This window comes from Semicossyphus pulcher, unplaced genomic scaffold, assembly GCF_022749685.1.
Source record: "Semicossyphus pulcher isolate SPU_LCO1_2020_fin unplaced genomic scaffold, fSemPul1.0.p SCAF_4, whole genome shotgun sequence".
Lineage (NCBI taxonomy): Eukaryota > Metazoa > Chordata > Actinopteri > Labriformes > Labridae > Semicossyphus > Semicossyphus pulcher.
The window spans coordinates 18,709,970-18,732,414 of NW_027211715.1; the positions used below are offsets into that span (position 1 = coordinate 18,709,970).

At 41.6% G+C, this 22,445-nt stretch overlaps 1 protein-coding gene across 1 annotated transcript in view; it reads left to right on the forward strand.

The window, feature by feature from the left end:
• cers1 (ceramide synthase 1) overlaps window positions 1-22,436 on the forward strand; it is a 29,783-nt gene extending 7,347 nt beyond the window's left edge. Inside the window, exons 2-7 of the mRNA XM_069679477.1 lie at window positions 11,268-11,427; window positions 14,925-15,105; window positions 15,499-15,660; window positions 15,797-15,944; window positions 16,065-16,225; window positions 18,078-22,436. Coding sequence (XP_069535578.1) covers window positions 11,268-11,427; window positions 14,925-15,105; window positions 15,499-15,660; window positions 15,797-15,944; window positions 16,065-16,225; window positions 18,078-18,120 — 855 coding nt within the window. The 3' untranslated portion in view covers window positions 18,121-22,436. The remainder of the gene's footprint in view (window positions 1-11,267; window positions 11,428-14,924; window positions 15,106-15,498; window positions 15,661-15,796; window positions 15,945-16,064; window positions 16,226-18,077) is intronic.
• The last annotated feature ends 9 nt before the right edge of the window (window positions 22,437-22,445 follow it).

The window sequence follows — 22,445 nt, forward strand, 5'->3', positions numbered from 1 at the left end:
GTAAGAGGCAGTGATGAGCCGCAGCATAGTGTACTGTAGAGTCTTTTAAGGTTTGTGAACGGCAAGGGAAATTAAATGTTCTAAATTAAAGCACATTAGTATCCGTGCTGCATGATAAATTGAATTTGATCATCCTCATGTTATGAACATGCCCACAAACACAAGGCAAAGACTGCCTGAAAGACCCCTCCAGTGCAAATCAAGTGTTTAACCTTGTGACATCTCCATGTGGTGTTTCTCATGTGCTACAAGACATATCAGGGGCAACATCAGCAGTCATCGCCATGGCTGGGCCTGTCTGCTTTTAAACTGCAGTGTACCAAGGACAGGCTGAACAACACGTTTTCAGATTGGCAGGTTTGAGACGTCACAAACCTAAGGAGCCAATCTCGTAGCCAGCTGTAACCGTCATTGTCATTTTTGCACACTCACTACAACTAATAACTACTACATTTCAAGCTAGCTACGTTTCAACAAGTTGCCACTAAACGATGGCAGAGCCGTGTTTGGTTTCCACGACAGAGTGGGCGGCTGGAAATTTGCATAGTGGGCGGAGACTATGCAGATTCAGGAATTTTTAATGAGGGAGAAGGAGGACACAATTTATCATTTCAAGCAGAGCATTGTATATGTCAGTCTAATAATTATTTGTACGCCCGCCATGCATTCGCCCACTCAACCGCTCAGTCATTTTGACCTGTCAGATGGAGCCCTGGCTACACTGGACATGCATTCACAGTCTTTGGCCAATAAGATGAAGCCCCAATTACTGTAGCCGACACTCAGATTAGTTGGTGCCAATTTGGTGGCGACTGCTGGGTTGGCTAGCATGATGGGTGAGGAAGGAGAGAAGGCTGAGGAAAAGGGTTGATTAAGACCTTGTGGTGAAAAAGAAGAGCACTTATTGGAATTATCAAGGATCCAGGAGAGACATGTTGTTTGTATCATTGTATCATAGCAAACATTTTTTTAAAGATTTTTTTGTGTGTTTTGTATGGCTTTATTAATAGAGAGTACAGTGGATAGTGTTGGAAGGAGGGGAAGAGAGAGTGGGGACGACACGTGGCAAAGGGCCGAGGGTGGGAGGCGAACCCGGGGGCGCCGCATCGAGGACTGTAGCCTCTATATATGGGCCGCTCAATTTAACCACTGAGCAAAATCGGCGATCCATAGCAAACACTTAAATTAACAAACTGAATGAATGCGAGAATAGAAACAGGATCTGATTGTGTGTTGAACTGTGTAGCAGTTACCATACCCGAAACAATGACCTTACTTTAATCCGGATGTCCCGTCATCACCAATAGTGTAATGAGGCCTATCTGTAACATCAAAGCTGTATTCAACTGCCAGAAAAGAGCTTCTCTAATCTGCAGGCGGTTTTGTCTGTGTGCACAGTGCTTTTATCTGTTATCCATATTTATTTTTAACCTAAGTCTGTAATCGTATATCCTGCAATATATCATTGATCTATATGTGTGTTATGTCTCATAATGAATAAGATAGGCAGGTTTCCGCAGCGGTCTGCTTGCCAGATTCATATCTCTTATCTAGTTCCACATGGTGTTCAGCCACATCTCTTTTTTTTTATCTTTTCATTTTATTACAGAAATGTGTCACTTTGCTGTGCCAAAGTTTAAAAAAACAAACTCCAAACATTCAACCCTGATTATACTGAAATCCATTAAAGCAGCTGAACTTGCATGAAGCATGTGGGCGATGGGTGCTTGAAGTGTATCATCACACCCCACATTTGTTTTCACTGTCCAACCCATGTGCGCACATTCATAAACAAAGAATGAGTCAACATCATTTTGGCCACTTTGGATTTTATTTAAAAAAACAATTGCATGAGTCGGATTAGTTATAGAGTCATTCATTCTGTATAAAACATCGAAAAGCAAAAGTCATGGTATGTCATCAAATAGGTGTTCACATCTCTGGCAGTCTGCATCGCCTCTCTTTGAGTCTGTGTTTTGAACTAGCTTTAGATTTTCTGTGGGTGGATAATTATGGTGAGCTCATGAACTGCCGCCTGTTGATGCTTACATAGATTAGCTTATTGAACACACATTTATACCAACACACACACTATCCTTTTGCTCTCTGTATTGCCAGATGACATGGGTTGTGCATTATGAATGACAGCCATATGTCTACTTTCTGAGAGCAGCTTGAGTGAATATCTTAACACTTTACTGAGACTGTACCTTCATTTCTCTTCTTTCTTTCTGCCGCCTTAACCGCAGCAGAAATATGACGATTTTAAATTGTTTTCACATATACTGTACAATGGCAAAGACATAATAGATGTATTGTCTTCCAAATTGGAGTCACCATACACAAATAAAAAACATATGATGCGAGTCACAAGATGTATAATCCTTGCTCAGAGCAAAATTAAAAGACGTGCATGTTCAAGTGCAGGTAAATATCTTCCTCTATGCCACATATTTGCTTCAGTTTGTATGTAATTGCTGTAGATTATTTCTTTCTGTTGTGTGTGGAATAAAAGCAACAAGGTAGCGAGATAATGCTAGTCCCAGTTGAGCAGACAAATATACAATGCAAAATGTAACAATATAGTTGGTGAAAGAATGATTTTACTACAAGAAAAACAGTTCAAGAATTATCTTGTGGTTTCCTATCATGCACAAGTGTGATTGATTATGATGAGAGTTCCCCTGAATGGCTAACATTTCATATTGCATATTTACAGGTTTCCTTTCAAGGCAGGAAGCTAGTCAGGAACTTGTTGCAGTTATTTATATACATTAGCCATTAGCTCTGAATGTGAGAGCAAAAAAACACACAGTGATGACTAAGAACTGGTTGCTACCTTGTAGGTCCTGTGCATCGTGGGGGAAGGGCAAAATAATTTTAGAAAGTGTCTCTTTGGACGCAAAAATAGTATATGCCCCCAAGTGCAGGATGATTCATCGACAATTTTTTATGTTATGTCTTGAGTGAAAATATACTAACTCTATTTTGACTTTATAGGAACTTTAAGCGCATACTTTTTCCTCTTTGATTTGGTTCTTTCCTATGTCTTTCCCCTGCTCTATATTGGGTACCTGTAGCCTCTCTGATCCTTGCTGTAGACCCCCTAAATAGCTTATGTACTGACTGGTTTATAGAGAAGTTATACAATTTAATCTCCATTAAAAAAAGACGTGTGTTCACTCCAGTATATGAGGAAACAGAACTGTGCAGCCACAGTTAACTTGTATAGCTAAAAAAAGAAAGCAATACAGATATTATTAAAGCTTTATCTCACACGAGTTGAGGCTTCAATCAAAGCAATGAGCTAAAGATGCTATCATGTCATGTAGCGCTCGTTAAGAAGATGAGTGTCAGTGTTTCAACACTTATCCATGATATCATTATTTTACAAATATGTTGTAATAGTGTAACTGAGTACATGTTTTAGCACAATCCTGTGGAGTTATGTTGCCGTAAAGGCCACGCTCATTCACTGTAATAATCCAGGAGATAATTTGACAGCATGTATGGGGTTAATGCCTCCTGTGGGATCATCTAATAGGTTCAACCTGCTCCTAACAGGTGCACCTGCTCTCTTTCTCTCTGTCTCTCTATGACTCGCTCACACCACACACAGAAATTTTGACTCATATCATACACCCCCACACATAGAAGACAGACAGGCTTCAACCTAATCCTGTATTTGAATATATTCTATGTTTTTATTTATACAGCAGGAACTGAAACCTTTGAATGTTTAATTTTGACTCCCAGTAGGTCGCTTGCTGTGAGCGCTACATGAAGTCTTGTGTAACAGTTGCTTTAGCCGTTTGAAAACATGTCACACTTTAATGCTTTAAGCAACTTTTTTTCAAGTAATCAAATTATCTGGATTTTAAGTCTTTTCATGATCTGCAGTTTTTAAACTTGTTGAATAGTAGATACATTTTACACAAGTGTCTTTTGAAAACCAAAGTCAGCAGAGAGCCAGACAGTTTGCTTATTCTGCGATGGTCAGAGGACCCCATTGGCTAAAGTCTGTGTTTTTTACATGCCCCCACAGACAGCTGCTGAAGACTGCCACTCATACATTGTGGTTATTTTTTCCCTCATGGATGCAAGGCCGGGTGATCATTCAGTCACGTACTTAGTTGCAAATGAGTTTGCTCAGTGGTGCCAGGTTTTATGGTGTGTTTTTAATCAAATCAGGTTCAAATGTTCATGCAGCCTCTTGGTCCAGCGTCAGTGTTACAGCAGTGCTTCACTGGACATCTGGAGAAATGTGACATTTCCTGGTAGGACAGAAGTTAAACACCATATGGAAAGATGAAAAACATCACATTCTGTTTTATCCTGAATCAGTCTGCTTTGCTTCGTCCAGATGTGCTTAAATAAATCCAATACATCTCATGACCTTAGAACGCTCTGTTGGAATGAACAACAATTAAAATGTGACCTTTTAAAGGTATAATAAGTAGCATTTTGTCAACAACAAATTCAAACTGGGCCCCTCCTCCTGGGCTCTTCATCACCAGAAGCTCACTCTTACTCTCTCGTGCCAGAATACGCCCACTCCGCCGAGCTAACACCGACAGCATCACAGTTACCTTTGCGCTAGCATGCTAACTGCCGGTTACCGTTGCGCTAGCACGCTAACCGCCGGTTAGCTTGTCCTACACGGTTTGAGGCACCTACCTGTCCAACAGAAAGCAGGCCAACTCTGCATCGCTCTTTCGCCATGTTCGCCGCTCTGAATGGGGCCTCCTGAAAACGTCTGTGCAAAGCAAAGTCTATATTTTATTTTTCCAGGAAAAAGTTGAGGTAAATTAATCAATATATAGCAGTGGTAAATATGGGACACTTTAACCGTATGTTTCATGTAGGCTGTGTGTATAATCATCTTATATTTGAAATAGAAACACTTGCAGAGGAGAGGACACAAAATCTCTTAACAAAGAACATCTGTGGTGTATAGGTGCAAAGAAATAGGGCCTGTAAAAGCATGTTTCTTGCGTTTCAATAAATACTTTCCATATAGCATCATACATAGAAACCAGGCTTCATCAAGTTCATTCACCTGCTGCTCTAAGGAAACATAGTTAAACAGATTTAAAACCTCAGCACATGTCAGGAGAAGTTGGAAGTTGTGTCAGCGTGTTCCTTCTAAATGTTATTAGATAGTTTCTCCTCTCAGTCACTCTCGCTCCTCGTCAGTCGTTGCTGTATGACTTATCAGAGGCCCTAACAGAATGACTGTCATCTGTACTCTGTTTTTTTTTAATGAGCCATGTACAGCTGACTCATCTCAGCATGCTTCCACAGAGTAGACCGACAGGATGTGTATGTGAAAGGGTCATGACTGAAAAAGCGCCCATTACCCAACATTAGTGCCCTGGGGAGGTCAGGAAAGAGAGAGAGATTTTTCCCTGTCCATGTATGTGCACGGGACAGGAAACAGCGAGAGAGAGAGATAGAGGCAGGATGGAGGGTTATGACATGCATTGAGGTAGCCATGCTGGAATTTAATCAATGAGGTTGTGATAATGTGTTGTGTGCCTTAACCGTGCCCCGCTCTGTAACACTTTGATGTGGCTGCACTCCCACATTCCTGTTTTACTTTGATAATACAGCAGCCTCACTCTTTTCTGATCTGCCCTTCCTCTCTGTGCATTTGGTACTGTGATAAAGCGTGTTGCTGTTTAGCTGCTGAACATTAAAATCCCTCCTCAACCACTTGGATCGCTATGATGATAAACTGCTGAGGAAGCCCAGCTCCAGACATGATTTGCTGATTTAATAGGAATGGTGTTCATTTGTTTTCCACTAATCAGAGCTCAGTAGGCGGGACTAAGAATGTGGACGTCATTTTCAAGTAATTACCTACCCAGCTTCATCTCATCATGTCAACTAAAAGAAAATACATTGCAGGGACGGATCCATCACTCATGGATTTGGTGGGGTTTAATAACACAAAATAACCCCCGGTTATTCCATAAACTTAAACACTTTGTCATAATGAATGAGCAAAGTGGAAAAGTAGCAACTTAGTTCGATTTTCAGGTCCATTACAAATTAATCTACAGTTAGCTTTTAACCAATCTCGGATCTCATCGGCTATAGCCTGAAGACGGTATAGCCTCTGGGGACAAAGGTGAACATGCTGGGCATGTCAGGTTTAGCCAGCGGTTAGCGATAAACGACCTCCAGTCAAGACTTCCCTTTCCGCGTGCTGCGTTGTTCACAGAAAAAGAAACAGTTTTTCCTGTGATGTACTTTAATTAACAGGTCTTACCTTTGCTGAAATTTCAACATCATGATGCAGACTAGTAAAAAGTAAAAATGAAGCTTTGTCAAGTCTGTCCTCAAGAGGAGAAGAAAACTACCTTTAAAATGCTTGTTTGTTGAACGGAGGTCGGATCCATCATTTCTGATGCATTCGCATCAAGATAAGTCGTTGTCAGATGACTTCTGATGGGAGCTGTGATGTCATTACGTTCCTTCTGCTTTTGCTCTCCACACAGACTGTTTTTCCTGCATACACCGCAGCCTGCTGATACGTGATTGGTCGATATTACTCGGGCTACAAACGTAGCACAAACGGAAACCAGAACACTAGCCCTCCCTAAAATCCACACCCCTGCCTACAGATTCGACATTTCTATGTCAAATCTGTAAATAGAGATTAGCTTTTAACGTATATTGTTAGGGAAGTATTAAACATTGTAAGCATTGAATCTCTAAAAGTAGCATCCAACAGAGAGAGTCATGCAATATATTTTTGATCTAAAACCTTAAACACATCTCTGATGTCATTCCTGTCACATCCAATCACACGTCAGGGTTCCCATATAGAGATTCAAAAGGTCCTTTCTTCTGCTTTCATCTGAGGCAAGATCTTTATCCCCAACGACAGCTGTCTGCTCATCACCTTGTTAAAACAATGGGGGTAGATGGGTAGGGTGTGGTAGGTAAGATTATTTTCTCTTTATAGAGAAGATTTTCTGTTTGGGGTGAGGAAGAATAGATGTGTGATGACACCATTATTTATGTAGCGAGGAAAATGGAATTCAGACCTACTTGAAGCGCCAGAAAAGTCTAGGGAACACCTCAAATACTGTTGTATAGATGGTTAATCACAGATAAATAGTCTGTGTTTGATAAGTAGTTTATAAATGTTGGATATGTAAATAGAAAACTCTGGTCATCCCCGGGATTAGCTGTTAATCCTATTTGTCCCCAGTCTGGGAAAAAAGATGAAAACACAACGGAGGGAAACTGTGACAGAAAGCCAAGACGGAGAGAGTGACGTCAGATTAACGAGAGAACCTGGACAGAGCTGGAGCACTGAAAGAGGATGAATGAGATTGCGAGCCTTATTGAACTGATCCACAGATGAGCCAGCATCCTGACTCACTGGCCCAGTTAACGTTCTTATGCAACAGGCCAGCAGAGTCCATTCACCCTCTCTCTCTCCTCTCTCATCACTTGCTCGCAGGAAGGGCAGAGGGGGGGGGGGGGACTGAGAACTTTTAGAGGGTGGGAGGATGGGAGAGCAATGGGGTGCAGCTGCAGACGAGCAGGGAGAGAAAGGAAATGATGGATGAGGAAGGACTGGAGTGGAACGGAGATGAAGCTAGTTTTTAGCCCAGCATCCCTGCATCCCTTTCATACACACTCCAATTTCCTTTTCTCCTTGTGTCTGAGGGCCGCTTCTCTCCCCTTTTTAGCACGCTGAGGCGGACACTGAAACGAAATCCCGTGATGCCCCGAAGTAGAGAACGAGTTCAGCCAGAGTCTGTCTGTCAGAGAGAGCGAGGAAGAGAGAAGGGAGCTGTTGAATGGTCGTAGGTCCCAGCTGAGTGTAATTCAAGGCCCTGTCATTTATCCCGCAGAGGACGAGTGGATTATCTCAGTGTCCTTGACCCACTATACCCCCACTCTGTAGGCTGGCATAGAAAACTAAAGGGTAGATAGATAGAGTGGGTGGATAGGACACAGTGTGATGGTGGGCTGGCTGGCGCACAGAGACAAGAATGTAGCCATTGGCAGGCTGTTACATAATCTCTCACAATCTGCATTTGAAACGAAGATTTTGTCCCTGCTGTGTTGTTTTGGTCGCTTTAAGGCCTGGACCAGAATATAGAGAGAGGTGGGCTACCCTCATTCTCTGTCTGAAACACCAACAAATACCAGTTGGCATTGCTATGCCATGCTACTTCCAATCAACCATGACCGATACCCTCCTTTTTATTCTGTAGCAAAGACTTCACAAGTGTTTGGGGTCTATTTGTTCTTAAAATCAGGGGTTTGATGTTTGAAAGTGGATGGAAGCAGGAAATGTTTTTCTTCTATGGTGATGCTGGGTAATAATCCAGAAACAGTAGAATGTAAGCCCACTTTCAGTAATGGATCCGTCTCCCAGAAATACATGCCTACATCAGGAATGAAAGACTGGGATAGAGACATATCTGAATTGGGGCAAGACTTAAACTGGGATGCATTTTGGGAAAATGCCACTGGTGCTTCAAGAAACCCGAATCATCACTATATACATTTGGAATTATCTCATAGAGAATATCTAACACAGAGAATTAGACACCAAATGGGATTGGTACCGGACCCTTATTGCTCGTTCTGCTCTCACGGGACTGTTGGCTCTTTAATACATTCCATTGTATGGAATGTCATGGGGTATTTGGTCTGTGGGGTAAGGTTATTTATATTAAACGGGGACAACAATGTAGTTCTGTTTTATAGATCCAAAACAATCTGCAGAAAAACACAGCTTGAACTGTCACTACCATCGTGAAAAATCTACATTTCCACCTTGTTTGCAAACGCAATACAGGAGAAAATGCATGGATGAAACAGTGGATATAGTGTTATAGATTCAGACAGGACTATGTGAGACAGGGGGTGGAAGAATATAAGAGCTAACTAGAACACATAGGAGGCATTAGTACAAGACGTACCAGGAGTTAGACAGCAGGTACAGTGATGAACAAGAGCTGCAGAGGCACGGCTGGTGTTTGCAATAACGTGTCAGCCACTAGTGTGTCGCCGCTTTTTGTGAGTGTGCACGAACGTGCATGTGCGTCGCCGGCTTATGTTTTTGTGTGTCGGAAGGGGTGATGTGGTGGAAGACCGAGGGGGTATGCTGTGTACTGACAGCTGGCTTCTATAAATAAATGTCACAGGCAGGGGGGAGACGCAGGGGTGGAGAGAGAGAGAGTGAGAAAGAGCGAGGGAGCTGAGAAGGGCGAGAAATTAAGGGGAGGGAGGGGGAGAGAAGAGAGGGAAGAGATGGAGGATGGGAGGGCTGATAGAGAGAGACTGATACAGATGTACTGAGAGACTCAAAAGAATGTGGTGAGTGTCCCGAGCTGCGGTCATGACTTACTGAACACGCACCACATGTCGCCTCGGTCTCGACCAATCAGCAGCCTCGGGCGGGATCATGTGCCCCCTGTGTGCTGCCATCTTTTTCTCGACTGAGGCTCACCAAGTCTGTTCCTGTTAGATTTAATCTCACAGCAGTGTTGCTCTGTCAGCTTCCTTCCTTGTCCTGTTTGGACTCTTTTGTGTGTGACGCATCGAATCCTGGAACCGGCATGAAAACAGAAAGAAGCCAAAAAAGAGAGAAGGAATGAATAAAGACAGGAGGCAGGCAGGAAGAGTAAAGAGTTTGATGAATCCCTGAGCACATGGTTTACTTTTACCTCCATTAATATGTCATGTAATCTGTCACTGAGCCGTCTCGGATCACGTCCTGCAGACGAGCTGCTCGGTAACAACTGACTGAGACATACTATGTCACTGACACCGGCCACTTTCACTTTCCTTCCTCCTGTTACACCATCTCATTGCCTTCAGTGTGCTCTGTGCTGGTATTGTGTGTGTGTGTGTGTGGGGGGGGTTATTTAGTTTATGAGGCAGTGAGCTGGGTTTGGTTTCCTGTCTTGGCACTGCTATAACACACTGAACACCTGCCTGTCTTACCGCTCAACTGATGTACCTGTCTTACTTATTTGAACCAGCCTGTCTCTTTCTCTTCTTTCTTTCTTTACTGGACTTTTCTGCTCCTCCTTTGTATGTGTGTGTAGGCTTAGCGTTTCCTAGATTGTTTGAATTTCAACTGAAAGATTATGATTCAGAGTTTCTGCTGTCACATCAGAGAAGCAGCCTGAGGAAAGAGAAAAGTTTGGAGAGAGGAGTCAGTAAGATTACGGAGGGGAAGGAGGAAGATAACATGGCTCCACTAGCGAGTGTTATCAGGGTACATCAGGACATCAGTGGCCTTCTCTCCTACTTCCTCTATTTATGCTTACAAAGCAAACCATAAGCCGACTTGTGAAACTCACATTTCTGTGTTTAGAAGGTCACATGCATGTTGTGTGCTGTACTACACATGTCTGTCAGGAACAGAGCAAGATACAGAGAGGAAGGTATTGGACCTGTCAATGTTATTTGAGCTACTTTTATGCCTCTGTAACCATTTAATCTAACAACATCCTGTCACTGTCAACAGCCTTGGAAACAGGCCAATAGTGGGTCATCTTACACTCTCAATCCACATCTCATAAACAAATAGGATGAATGGATTTACAATGATCTGAAGTTAATAATTAAATAGGTGAAGGATGTCAATGAATAAAAGACAGTTGGTTTGAACATAGCAGTTAATCAATGTCCTTCTGTGCTTCATTATAACATCTGTCTTGTTTAGTTTACATTGTGTCTTCAATCCTCTGTGATACAAGCATGTCATAAAGATACAATGCACACTATCCTCTTTATGCCTTCATTTCTTCCATTTGTTTTCTTCAGGCAGTCTTTATTCATTCAGAAAAATATGCCAAGACTTGTTGCAACAGGTACAATTTCTGAAAAAAGCATCTGTGGTCTGGCCAAAGTCTTTCTCAATATCTCTCTGTAAGCGCTCCTGCTCATTCTTTCTGTGAAAGGAGGAGGTTTCAAAATAAGATACGCTGTTTATTTCTCAGATTTTCAAAATCACAAGAGCAACCAAATATCTCATCTCAGTCCTAAAGCCACAGCAGTGCATTAACAGGAGTGTTTGCTTCACCACACTCTGAAATGAATTGAGAGCTCTCTGTAAAACAACACCCTCTAAATTAATCAGTTATTTAGTCTGAAGGCCTCCCAGCAGAAACCGCAGGCCTAAAGAAAATGCTGCATTAATCCTGATTGTGACTTCCTCACTTCCTCACACTTCCTCTTCTCTGTCTGATCCCAGTTCTCCTCTCTTCTCTGTCCCCCTGCAGCCTCTTGCACAGTCGTTGAGGCTGCTGCCCAAAGATGCTGCCAAGATGCCGGAGAGCGCGTGGAAGCTGGTCTTCTACACCATGTCATGGTCATACAGCACCTACCTGCTCTTCTTTACCTCCTACTCCTTTTTCCACGACCCGCCCTCCGTCTTCTACAGTAAGATACACAACAGTGTGAACCTCTCACGGATGTGTTTTGTGAAAGAATTAAAAGATTTAAGATGTTTAAAGTCAGAAAGAAGTGTGTTTAATAGTCCAATAACTGGATGAGTTTCTTAGGAGGAGCTGGAGTCATTTTAATCAAATGAAACAGCAGGCAGCGTGCCTTAATGCTATAGAGACACTGTGGTGGCAACGTGCCTCTTAAGTGAATTCAAATTTCTGGCACTTGATAAAAGATATTCAGCCAGATGTTTTTTCCATATTACTGGCTTCGAATTAATCCTTCTTCCCTGTTAATTAATTGTCAGTGATGCTGTTATTGACATAAATATACAACACTTTAATTCACTAGGGTCATTATTGTCATTAGCCCAACATTAAAGGTACTGTGAAGTTTTTGTGTTAAAGACCCGGTGGCCGTTAATTGAACTGCAGTCAGTATCCCAATTTGTGCTCCAATTTAGTTCTACAACTTCTACTGTTTGTAACAATACAGTAGTTCGTATCACGGCTCTCATTAGCTGGTAAGTTATCAGGCAAGCTATCCAACGAACGTTTCCTCTTAGATGGGATTTAGCTACTAGGGATGAATCACTTCAAGCAAAAAATACTGTTCGATATTCACTGTGAACTATTCGACCATTATTCAAAGACCTTTCTTTCTGTTAGCTGCTAGCTCGGCTAAATATTGTATATCGCTTTCTTCTTCTGTTGTTATTTAATGGTGGTTAGCAAACCGCTTTCAGATGCGCTACAGCCACTGTCCGACAGTAGTACTGCATTACAACCGGGCGCCGGTAAAAACAGTGGAAGAATACTTTTTTAAAATGAGATAATAGTCGCTTGAACTTGAACTATTTTTTATACATGTATGACTATTTGAATATTCAAAATTCATGACCCATCCCTATTAGCTACACACAATAGCTGTGTCCCAATCCAGGGGCTGCAGCCTTTGAAGGAGGCGCTCTACGGAGGATGCGTTGAGACTGCGTAGACCGTTAAAGCCGAACTGAAATGAGACGGTCTCGTCTACAGAGAATTTCCTGTTTCCACTTGCTAGCATAACTAACACTGGGTCAGCAAGAAAGCAAGCTAGCTGTAACTTGGCTACACTGCTTAGACCTGGTGTTGGTTGCTTAGTAATGTTGACTGATTGTGTAATTGCAAACAGCAAGCTTGAAGGTTAACCAGCCAGATCAGGCCCCCAGGTCTGGATGAACAAGCGGACATTATCCAGTCAAGACAGTATTTTTGCCACGCTAGCAAGCGAGCTAACAAAACCAAACAAAGGTCCCTGCATGACTCGAATGCCTGCCCAAGTGTACTTTAGTTTCACCCCTAGGTTGGTCGCATCCCTATTTAGCCAGACAGGCTTAACTACTTGAAGCTTTTGTGTTTGTTTTGGTGGTAGCTAGACGTTTGTTGATGTTTGCGGACCCCATTTCTAAGCTAACATTAGCTAAGTCCGGCACACTGTTTGCAGGAGGTTAATACTGCAGGGAGTCTTAGAGAGGCAAGGCAATCAATAGCACGCATGAGCGTTGCATCCTTTGAGGTTGAAGTTCTTTTCAAAGAAATCAGTCTACAGGCTTAAATTGGCAACCTGTATGACAGTAAAGGTCTCAATTTTAAGTTACATCTCAGTCAAGACATTGGCAAAACTATGCAATTTCTACATGTTAAATGCCAAACGTATTACATTTAAGGGTAGAAAGATCAAGTTATATTATTTTTATAATCACCAAAAGGACAGAAATTAGCAACCAGATTGAGAGTCTTCATGATTGTACCTAATGGATGACTATGATTGCGTTGCTAATGAAGGATAGATATGTAATGGGCATTCCACTTATAATCCAGGGACATCTTTTATAGTCTCTCTGTCTCTTCCATCAGACATGGAGGTGTCAGCGCTCCAGTCCAACCCCATCGCTCTGAGTGGAGCTAGCAAGGACTAGTTGACAGTGCCAGGTTCATCTTTAATAGCTGCATCACCTCTAATAGCTGTCAGCCTTAAACATGTACAGAGGCAGTGTAATGTGGCCGGACAGTTAGGGAGGGAGGGAGAGAGAGCTGTGAGCCTTAAAGAGCTGGTGAGAGTTTGGAGAATTCAAATTAAAACAGTGCCAGAAGTGAGGAGGGGCAGAGTTTTTGTATTCTGAAGAAAGAAGAGGAGAAAAAAAAGCTTCAGTTTCTGTGAGAGAAAAAAAAGTCTCCAGTTCCCATGCCTCTCCTTGGCAGCTCTGCTGTTGTGATCCATCTAGCAGCCTTCTTCTCAATGTTTAATGACGGAAGGTCCGATCAATAAACATTACACAAGGCCCCAGCGTAACCCCATCCCGCTACAGACAAACCTAACTCAAACACCGGAGGAGAAAGTTTCCGTATATCATCTGATAGGTTTCTGAGACATGAGCTAGCCGAGCAGCCTGAACATGCGTTTGGCCTATTTTGCCTGCTGTGCTCTAAAATTCTCTTGAGGTTAAACCTGATCCCTGGAGCCTCGTCCCCATGCTCACTACCCCCACTGACCCTTCACATCTGTCCCCCCTGCCCCACCGAAAGTCACTGTTGCTAAGCATTCGGACATGTTGGTTGTATTGTATTTGCATCCTAATGGGTTTATATAACAATGATCCTACTGTATACACGCACTGTATTATAATCGACTTTAAATTGTAACCATTTTAAAAAGATGGTTAATGAACCGTAAAGTGAAAATGGATTTTTGACTCATCATTATATCCTAGAATAATGATTTAGAATAATTGCCACATTAAATATGAGTAATTGTATTAATTAGGTATATTTTTGAGTGGTATCTGTTATATGCAAAGTTATTCACCTTAAAAGAATATGCTTTACAATTGGAACATGTTATTTTTCTCTCGAGCCTTCTTCCTTCATTTTGATTTTCAGTTTGATTAAATTTGCTTTTGCATTTTGATTCAGATCTCTATTAAGATCCAAATTTAGACTGTAAATTATAGTGATTGGCTTTGTAATCTTTGAAGAGTACAAGGAATCTGTGTATGGTTTAAGGTGAGGTAGACTCACAGCAAGGTATCAGAGTTATGGCTATTTAAATGTGTCATGTTGCTTTAGTGCCACCTATAGACTGAATGTTAACCAAATTTATTTCTAGTGACACATTCCCTAACAAAAGTCAACCTTTGAAGTTTTGTGGAGGACTTGATAAAGAAATATATGCACCAATTATAAATACCTTTTTAATGGTCACATAGTAGCATATCGTTTCCAGATATGCACGTGACTAGTTACCTGCTCGGCAACATAAGTGAAAAGAAAACCTCTTTGATGGTAATAATTAAACAAAAAGTAAATCTTGTGTAGTCTATGTTTTTCTGATATTTCACGACTAACATTAAGTTGGGAAGTTGATTCTCAAGTAAAAGTAGATATCCCTAATCTGCTCTGAGCGTGTATCAGTCCATAACCTCTCCCCATGTTTCCTCCCTGTTTGTCCAGACTGGAAGAGTGGTATGTCAGTGCCTACAGACATCGCCATAGCCTACCTGATCCAGGGCAGCTTCTACGGCCACTCCATCTACGCTACTGTGTACATGGACGCTTGGAGGAAGGACTCGGCTGTCATGGTGGTGCACCACATCATCACGCTGGCGCTCATTAGCTTCTCTTACGCCTTCAGGTACTTTATGTCAAGTTTAATTTTGTGCCTGTTGCGCTGACAAAGATCTGCCTTTGACCCTTATAAGCTCTGGATTCAGTAGATATTCTGTCTGGGCCAAGTCTTGATTTCAAACCTACTATTCAGTTTATGTCACATTAACACATACAGACATTTAGCCGACACATAGCCACATGAGTCACATGTCTGATGAGTTACACTCTGGTCATTGTAGTCCATTTGCATATAGTCTAAGCCAGCAAGTAGTGAACCTTTCTTAATGCATTATGGCACCTAAAATAAAACAAAAACATACATTTACTCCATTTTTTTGTCTGTTTTGAGCCTTAAAAATGCACAACACTTAAACTGACAGACGTGCTGTGTGTATGTATCTACTCCCTGCTCCTTTAGATACCACAACGTCGGGATTCTGGTGTTGTTCCTCCACGACATCAACGACATCCAGCTGGAGTTCACCAAGCTCAACGTCTACCTGAAGTCCAGAGGAGGAGGGTATTACCTGCTCAACGACGTGCTGTCCAACATGGGCTCTGTCAGCTTCAGTATCACCTGGTGAGCCTCCACAAACACATGCAAACCTTGACTCAATTCTTTTCCTGTTTCTCTATTCATAATTTTTCTTACTCACTCATTGAGATACAAAAGATGAAAATACATTAATTATTTTACTTGTGTCCTCCTCTCTCAGGTTCTGGTTCCGTCTCTACTGGTTCCCTCTCAAAGTGCTGTATGCCACGTGTGTATCCAGCCTGCAGTCCGTCCCAAGCATTCCCTTCTACTTCTTCTTCAACGCTCTCCTCCTGGCGCTGCTGCTCATGAACATCTACTGGTTCTTGGTGAGGAAACACTGGTTCTTTTATCCAAAGAGCATTTATGGTTTGTTTGTCTTTGTGGAAGCTGCAACAACACTGACACTATCTGATCTCTTTCTTGTTTGTGTCCCCTGTTGTGTGTAGTTTATTGTGGTTTTCGTGGTGAAGGTGCTAAAATTGAAAGAGGTGAACGACGTCAGGGAGTACGAGGACGAGGACGGCAGCAAGGCGGCAGCGGGCCTGCTCAGAGAGCCTAAAGCAGAAAACAACGATGATGATGCTGGACATCACATCTCTGCCCAGGGGTGAGTTTCACCGGCATTGGTTTAATCTGACGGAGAGACCGCAGCTCAGGGTGGAAAAATATCACAAGCCAACTGTTGGCAGATTTTCACTATAAACGTTGAGTTTGTTTTTACTTGCAGCAGGTTTGGCAGGAAACCAAAGCACAGTTTAAGGTGCTATTTGTAGAGTTTCCACATGAATAAATCATTGAGTGGGTCTGTTGCAGTCTAACAGTTTTTTACACAAGTGTTAAGTTCTTATTCTCGAGGCTAACCTAATGCTACGAGACAGAAGGCTTCGCTTTACACAAATACATATCAAATTGCTCAATGTATTTATTTATCTACAGGTTAATTACACGTTTCTTTACGTGTAATTTCCGAGAAAATACACGTGAACACAGAGCAAGATATATTTTACTATCTCAAGTATACAGCTAGCTAGCAGCTCTATGACACTCTGGCACAGCTTTGCATTGAGCTAAATGCTAATGTCAGCATGCTAACATGTAACAGTAACTGTCTTACTCAATTTATTTATTTATCTACAGTTAATTGCACTTTTATGATTTCTGGGAAAATATATATATTAACACATAGCAAGATATATTTTACTAGCTAGCAGCTCTATGACACTCTGGCACAGATTTGCGTGGAGCTAAATGCTAATGTCAGCATGCTAACATGTAACAGTGACAGTTTTAACATGCTGGTGTTGAGCAGGTGTAATGTTCATCATGTGCGCTATCATAGTTTAGTGTGTTAGCATGCTAATATTTGGCAATTAGCGTTGAACAAACTGAGGCTGAGGCTAATGGGAATAATGTTAGCCGCTAGCCTGGCTAAATGTGGTATAATAACGTTAGCCCTGTATATCTCTTAATAATAAACACAGGTGTTTCATAACTTAGACTATGCTTAATACATTAAACGCTTGCTTATTCTTACTTTACTTTACTTAAGCCATACTTTTTATGTGATGTGGAATTGATTATCAATGCAATGAGTTTGACGCCTTTTAATAATGGTCTCATCTATCAATAGTTACCTCTGCTTGAAAGGAAAATAATACATTTGCACATAGTCCTTTTCTTTCTAATTTCATAACGGTTTTCCTTTGCAAACCCATCCTGTTACCCAACTGTTACGCTGCTCAAGAGATCGGGCACACAGACAAACTGTTTGATTTGTGTCTTTCAAAGAAGCCATTGTTTTGCGTAATAGTGACCGTGTGGACGTGTAACTGATAAAGCTTGTACACTGCTCAAAAGTGAGCTTTAAACTAAAAAGCGCTAACTTGACTGAAACCACAGTGTATCTGTTTGTGTCTTTATCTGAGTTCATGGATTCTTGTGAGTTTATCTGAGGAACTGCCTTTAGCCTCCTCGCTCATGTGTCCCTCTATCATCTGCTGCTGATTATCACGGCAGCCTTTGACCACTGACACCAAGAAGACCCTGAGAGTGCAAACTTTTGTAGTACCTTAGAGCATTCACTGGAATAAAAGGACTATTTCTAAGCTGCGTTTTTGGGGTACAGTGCAATGATTTGAAAACTCGTACAGGTTTAGGCTGGTTCTTTTCCCCTGAAAGCAGGTGTAGATGCTGGAGAAAGAGCAGACCCCCCCTGAGCTTGTGTAACCACCGTCCCTCACAGGTAGATAGGATCAAAGAGCCTGAGACCATATGGAGATGTGATTATGTGGCTCACCTTATCTGGCTGGCCTTGAACCCCGCTGATATCCTCTCTGCCTGCTAAAGCCTCACATCTGCTGATCACCTCACCTGACAAGCTTATTCTCTCCTCTTTCTGTTCGCGACTCATTCGCCCGCAGCTTCCTGACCCTCTGCTGTCTCCTCTCTCTCCTTTACAGGAAGCACGTGCAGAACGGGATCACCAAGGAGAAGCATCTATAACAGGCTCTCCGTCGCCACCACCTGGCACTGGGCTGCAAGTGCAAGCAAGACAAGACACCCTCCTTGGACGGCTCGTGCTCAAGCGTGGCCGAAGGGGAAGAGTGTCACAAAAAGAAAAGAAAGGAAAAAAAACAAGTTAGGCTGCAATGAATTTTTACTCTTTTTATTTGTTTTAGAGCATTTCATTTCATCACTGTTGTTTTGTTTTTTTATTAGAGCACTGTGAATGTTATTTCAGGTGACTTTTTGTCTTATTGTTGCTAACTTTACATTTGATAGATTCAGTAGGAACAAACCAGTTTGAGTGAGAGTCGGATTGTCACGTACAGGGTGTTTTTATCATCATCGTCACCCTGAACAGCGCCGCGGCACCCAGATAAGGAGACAGTTCAGGCCTGTAGTGGATCTGTAGACATTTTGACCCACTGTAACCTTTAGTAACGTGGTAAACAAGCAATATGCTAACTCTAAAGGGTGCGCTGTGTTCGCCGTCAGTGAAATGTGTTTCCTTATGAATTCCTCTTTTATTCCCCTCGACCTCCGCCCATCCTCTCTGATTCCAGACATGAAGAGAGAAGGCTAAAAAAAAACATGATCACATGAGAAACTTTGTTCTCAGTATCGCTCTCATGGCTGCAGCGATGCAGGAGAGCCGGCCTGGCTTTGTCTGGTGCTGTTTCACCACATGTATTGATTTCCATATCATTGCACAAGTTAGCGGTGGCGACCACACGGCTTCGGCCCCCTGCGTCCATTAGTAAGAAGTAAAAAGCCACATTGGTGTGTGTAGGTACGTGCGTGTGCTCGGTGTTTGAGGATGTAGCCGATGCTTTTTTAACTCCTTCGTTTCACAACATTTCACCTCTCACTTTGATTTCTTTTATCTTTCTTATCTCTTCTGCTGATGATCAACAGACGTCGGGAATTTTTCTCTTGTATAGGAAAACGTTGTTTTTATTAATTGTCTTTCTTCCATGTGTTGCAAAGCATCTGTTGCTGCACTGACATGAAGGCGTACAAGCTGATTGCTGGTTTAATGACGGCAAATAGCTCGAATTGATTGACTGGGTTTCAGCATCATCATCATGATTTGATTTGTTTAAACATTATGGATTTGAATAACATTTATAACCAGTTCGTGGGTGGTGGCGGCTATCGGGTTCACAGAAAAATTGGAACAATAGCCCAGAACTTGTGTAAAGATTAAAATCAGTATGATAAAAACATTATGTATGCACACATTATGGTATTCAGGAATGCATGACATCGAATGATTTTGGAAATATGCTATGAAATTGAAAAAATCCTCTCACTATGTAATCATAATGTCTTTATTTATGTCTAAAACTGGTCTGAAAAGTGATCTTTTTTTGAAGCAGCAGTGGCCACTGAACACACACAATGTTCCCTGACAAACACACTCAAACCAGTGTGTGATTCATCTTCATTTGTCATCTTAATGTGAGTAAATACTGTATCATTGACGACCCACTTTAAGACGTAAGAAGACATTTAAGTCTTTTTTGTCCCAGGAAAGATTTTTCTTCTCTAATTCAACCCCATTAAAATTAATCTACCGTGAAAAGGGACCTATTTAATTTAAGCGGTTTCACTGGTTTCCTGTGTGTGTGTGTTCGTGGGAACAGCTGCTGCACCTGTAGAAAATAAGGGATGTTTCTAATCTTCCTACCTTCTCGATCAAATTCAAGCTCTTGTTTTGATGAACAGCGTGCTTGTGCTGCTGGAGCAGGCCGCAGATGTCGTCCGTCCGTAGAAGAAGCGTGTGTTTTAGTTTGTTTGTCTTCCACAGTCCCCTCGTCGGCACTTTGGGGAAGTTCAAACTATTTTTTAATTTGACATTAACCTATCACTATTAGTGCTGTAGTTCAGGTTATTATTGTTGATTTGTTTTTTTTTGGAATTGCTGCTGTTTTTTTGTTTTCCTCTGAGAGCACTGTTGGTATTCCAGTTGTGTTGTTTATTTTTTCTGCTGTGTGTGATGAGTCGGTTTTAGTCTGCTCGGATCAGATGTTTCCAGGGACCAGGGTGAGTCGTTTAGTTCATCTACATTACAATCTGGATTTAGTCTCAGATCTCTTCCTTTTTAATCTGAATGCTGGCTCATTTTACACACTCGTTTTACTGTAGTCCTTTTACATCTGTACTGTAAGTGACATGCTTTATCAGACATGTTACTGTGTGTAATATATCAGAGCCTAACAGGTTTTACTAGCATGGTGTTATGGCAGGAAGTGTCCTGCACGCTCAACTGTGAGACTAGATTATCCATAGTTTGCTGATTTTTTGTTGGTGACAGATGACAGGAGAGGGACGTTTGAAGTAAACCCACAAAGACCTGTGGTCAGGATTAGGTGTGACTCATTCCTCAAGTCTGGTACGGTACTGTGTGCAAAAAGTACACCTTCAATCTCTCCCACTGTGACATGAACTACAAACTGCCCTGTGATGTGATGTGTGAAAGGGTAACTTTAACTACAGGTGGGCGATATGACAAGAAAAAACATCAAACAATGTACATGTTCTGAACAGTTTGAAGCACTCTGGGTGCATTTATAATTTTGCATTGTAAGTACTTCGTCTTTTGAGGTATTTACTTTCATGAATTACCCCAAAAAAGCTGCTGCAACAACTAGCAGGTGTGCACGAGATAACGCTTTATTTAATAGACTTTTCAGAACAATGATTTTACCCACATACCCATGAAGTAACACAAATTATCAAAGAGGATCTTACCCATGTCGCCCACCCCTAGCTACTCCCCACAAGGGACACAACTGTTCAGAATTTAAAAACATTTTAGCGATTGTCACTTTATTAATTTGGCTGATTCCTATTCAAACATTTGATAATCATTGCCCCACAGTTCAGATCATCTTTGACTAAATTTATTAGAAGTTTGTCGCATGTGAAGCGAAGTTCAGTCAGACAACTCACCTGGAAAGAAAAGCCTGTGATGTTCAATGTCCAGGCTCTGACCTCGTCACTCTGCGTTTGCATGAAGATCAAGATCAGCACACAGGGGATGAGGGAGTCACTTCAGATTTGCACAGATAAGATTAGGTAGTAACAATAAGAAGATGAAGCTGTGTGACCTGATCAGTAAAGTTGCAGCATTGACGGATAAAGAGATTGAGTGTGTTTTAGTGAGTACTTTATGATACATTCATCGTCTAAACCCTGACTGCATCACTTCCCGTTTGAAGCTGCAGAGGATTTCTTTATAAAACAATCAACACAGATAAAATAAGGAAGTGCTGATAAAAAAAGAGTGTGCAGAAACTGAGCAGGAAATTGCAACGGCTGCAAACAGTGCAGAAGATTTGACGTCTGGTTGTGGACCTCGTCTGGCCTTGTTCGTACATGTTAAGATCAAAACAAAGAAAATCAGGAATTAAAGCTCCTGTGAGGAACTTTTAAGTTTGTGTTGATTTTGGTGCCCGCTGTGGACTAAGCCATACCTCTAATCTTCTTGCTGACTTTGTCCTGTACATGCTTAAGTGGTGGTTTTTAACAAAAATCTCATAAGTCAGTCATATGTATCACTAAATTGTAATTGTAAACAAAGGCAGCGAGCAGTTAATCGCTTCGTCTGACACCTGACACCTTTTAGGCATTAAAAATAACTAGATAGAAATAATCTATCTTGTTGCTGATGGTCTGGTTGACTTTGTAGGTCTTATAGAGTGCTCAGAATTAATTGCAGTCTGTTTCATAACCAGCAAAAAAAGAGCTAAGGATAAACCGAGCAGTAAATCAGCAGCACTCTATTCCAGAGGCGAGCTGCGACATGTGAGTTGTCTGTCCGAACTGGCCCGCTGAACCACATGACGACACAAAGAATCTTAACGCGTGGTTTGATCGTGCCAAAACGTCCACCCAAATTATGAGGCAAGTGTTTGTGGGAGCTGGTGATGATGAGGAGGAAATCTAGTGGAGTAGGAGAGGCAGAGAAGCCCTGCAGGTATTTCTTATAAATTGCACTGTAATTTATTAGTATTATTTTTATTGTTCATTAGTAGATCAAAATTAGAAAAGGGAAGGGAGAATTTGGGATTTTTTATGACTTTCTTGGAAGAATCACTAAGTAAAACTCTGATTAATTCAAAGTGTATTTTAATGATACATGTTTTTTGGACCATTGATAAACGCTGTGATCGACACAAATTGCCCCTTTGAACTGAATTTGACCACTTGATAAAGGCACGTACTTGCTCTTTTGTAATGCAATTTTAATACCATTCAGCCAATGTTATCGTTTCATTTTTTCCCATAAAATAAAACATGTCAGTAAACAAGAGTTGTTT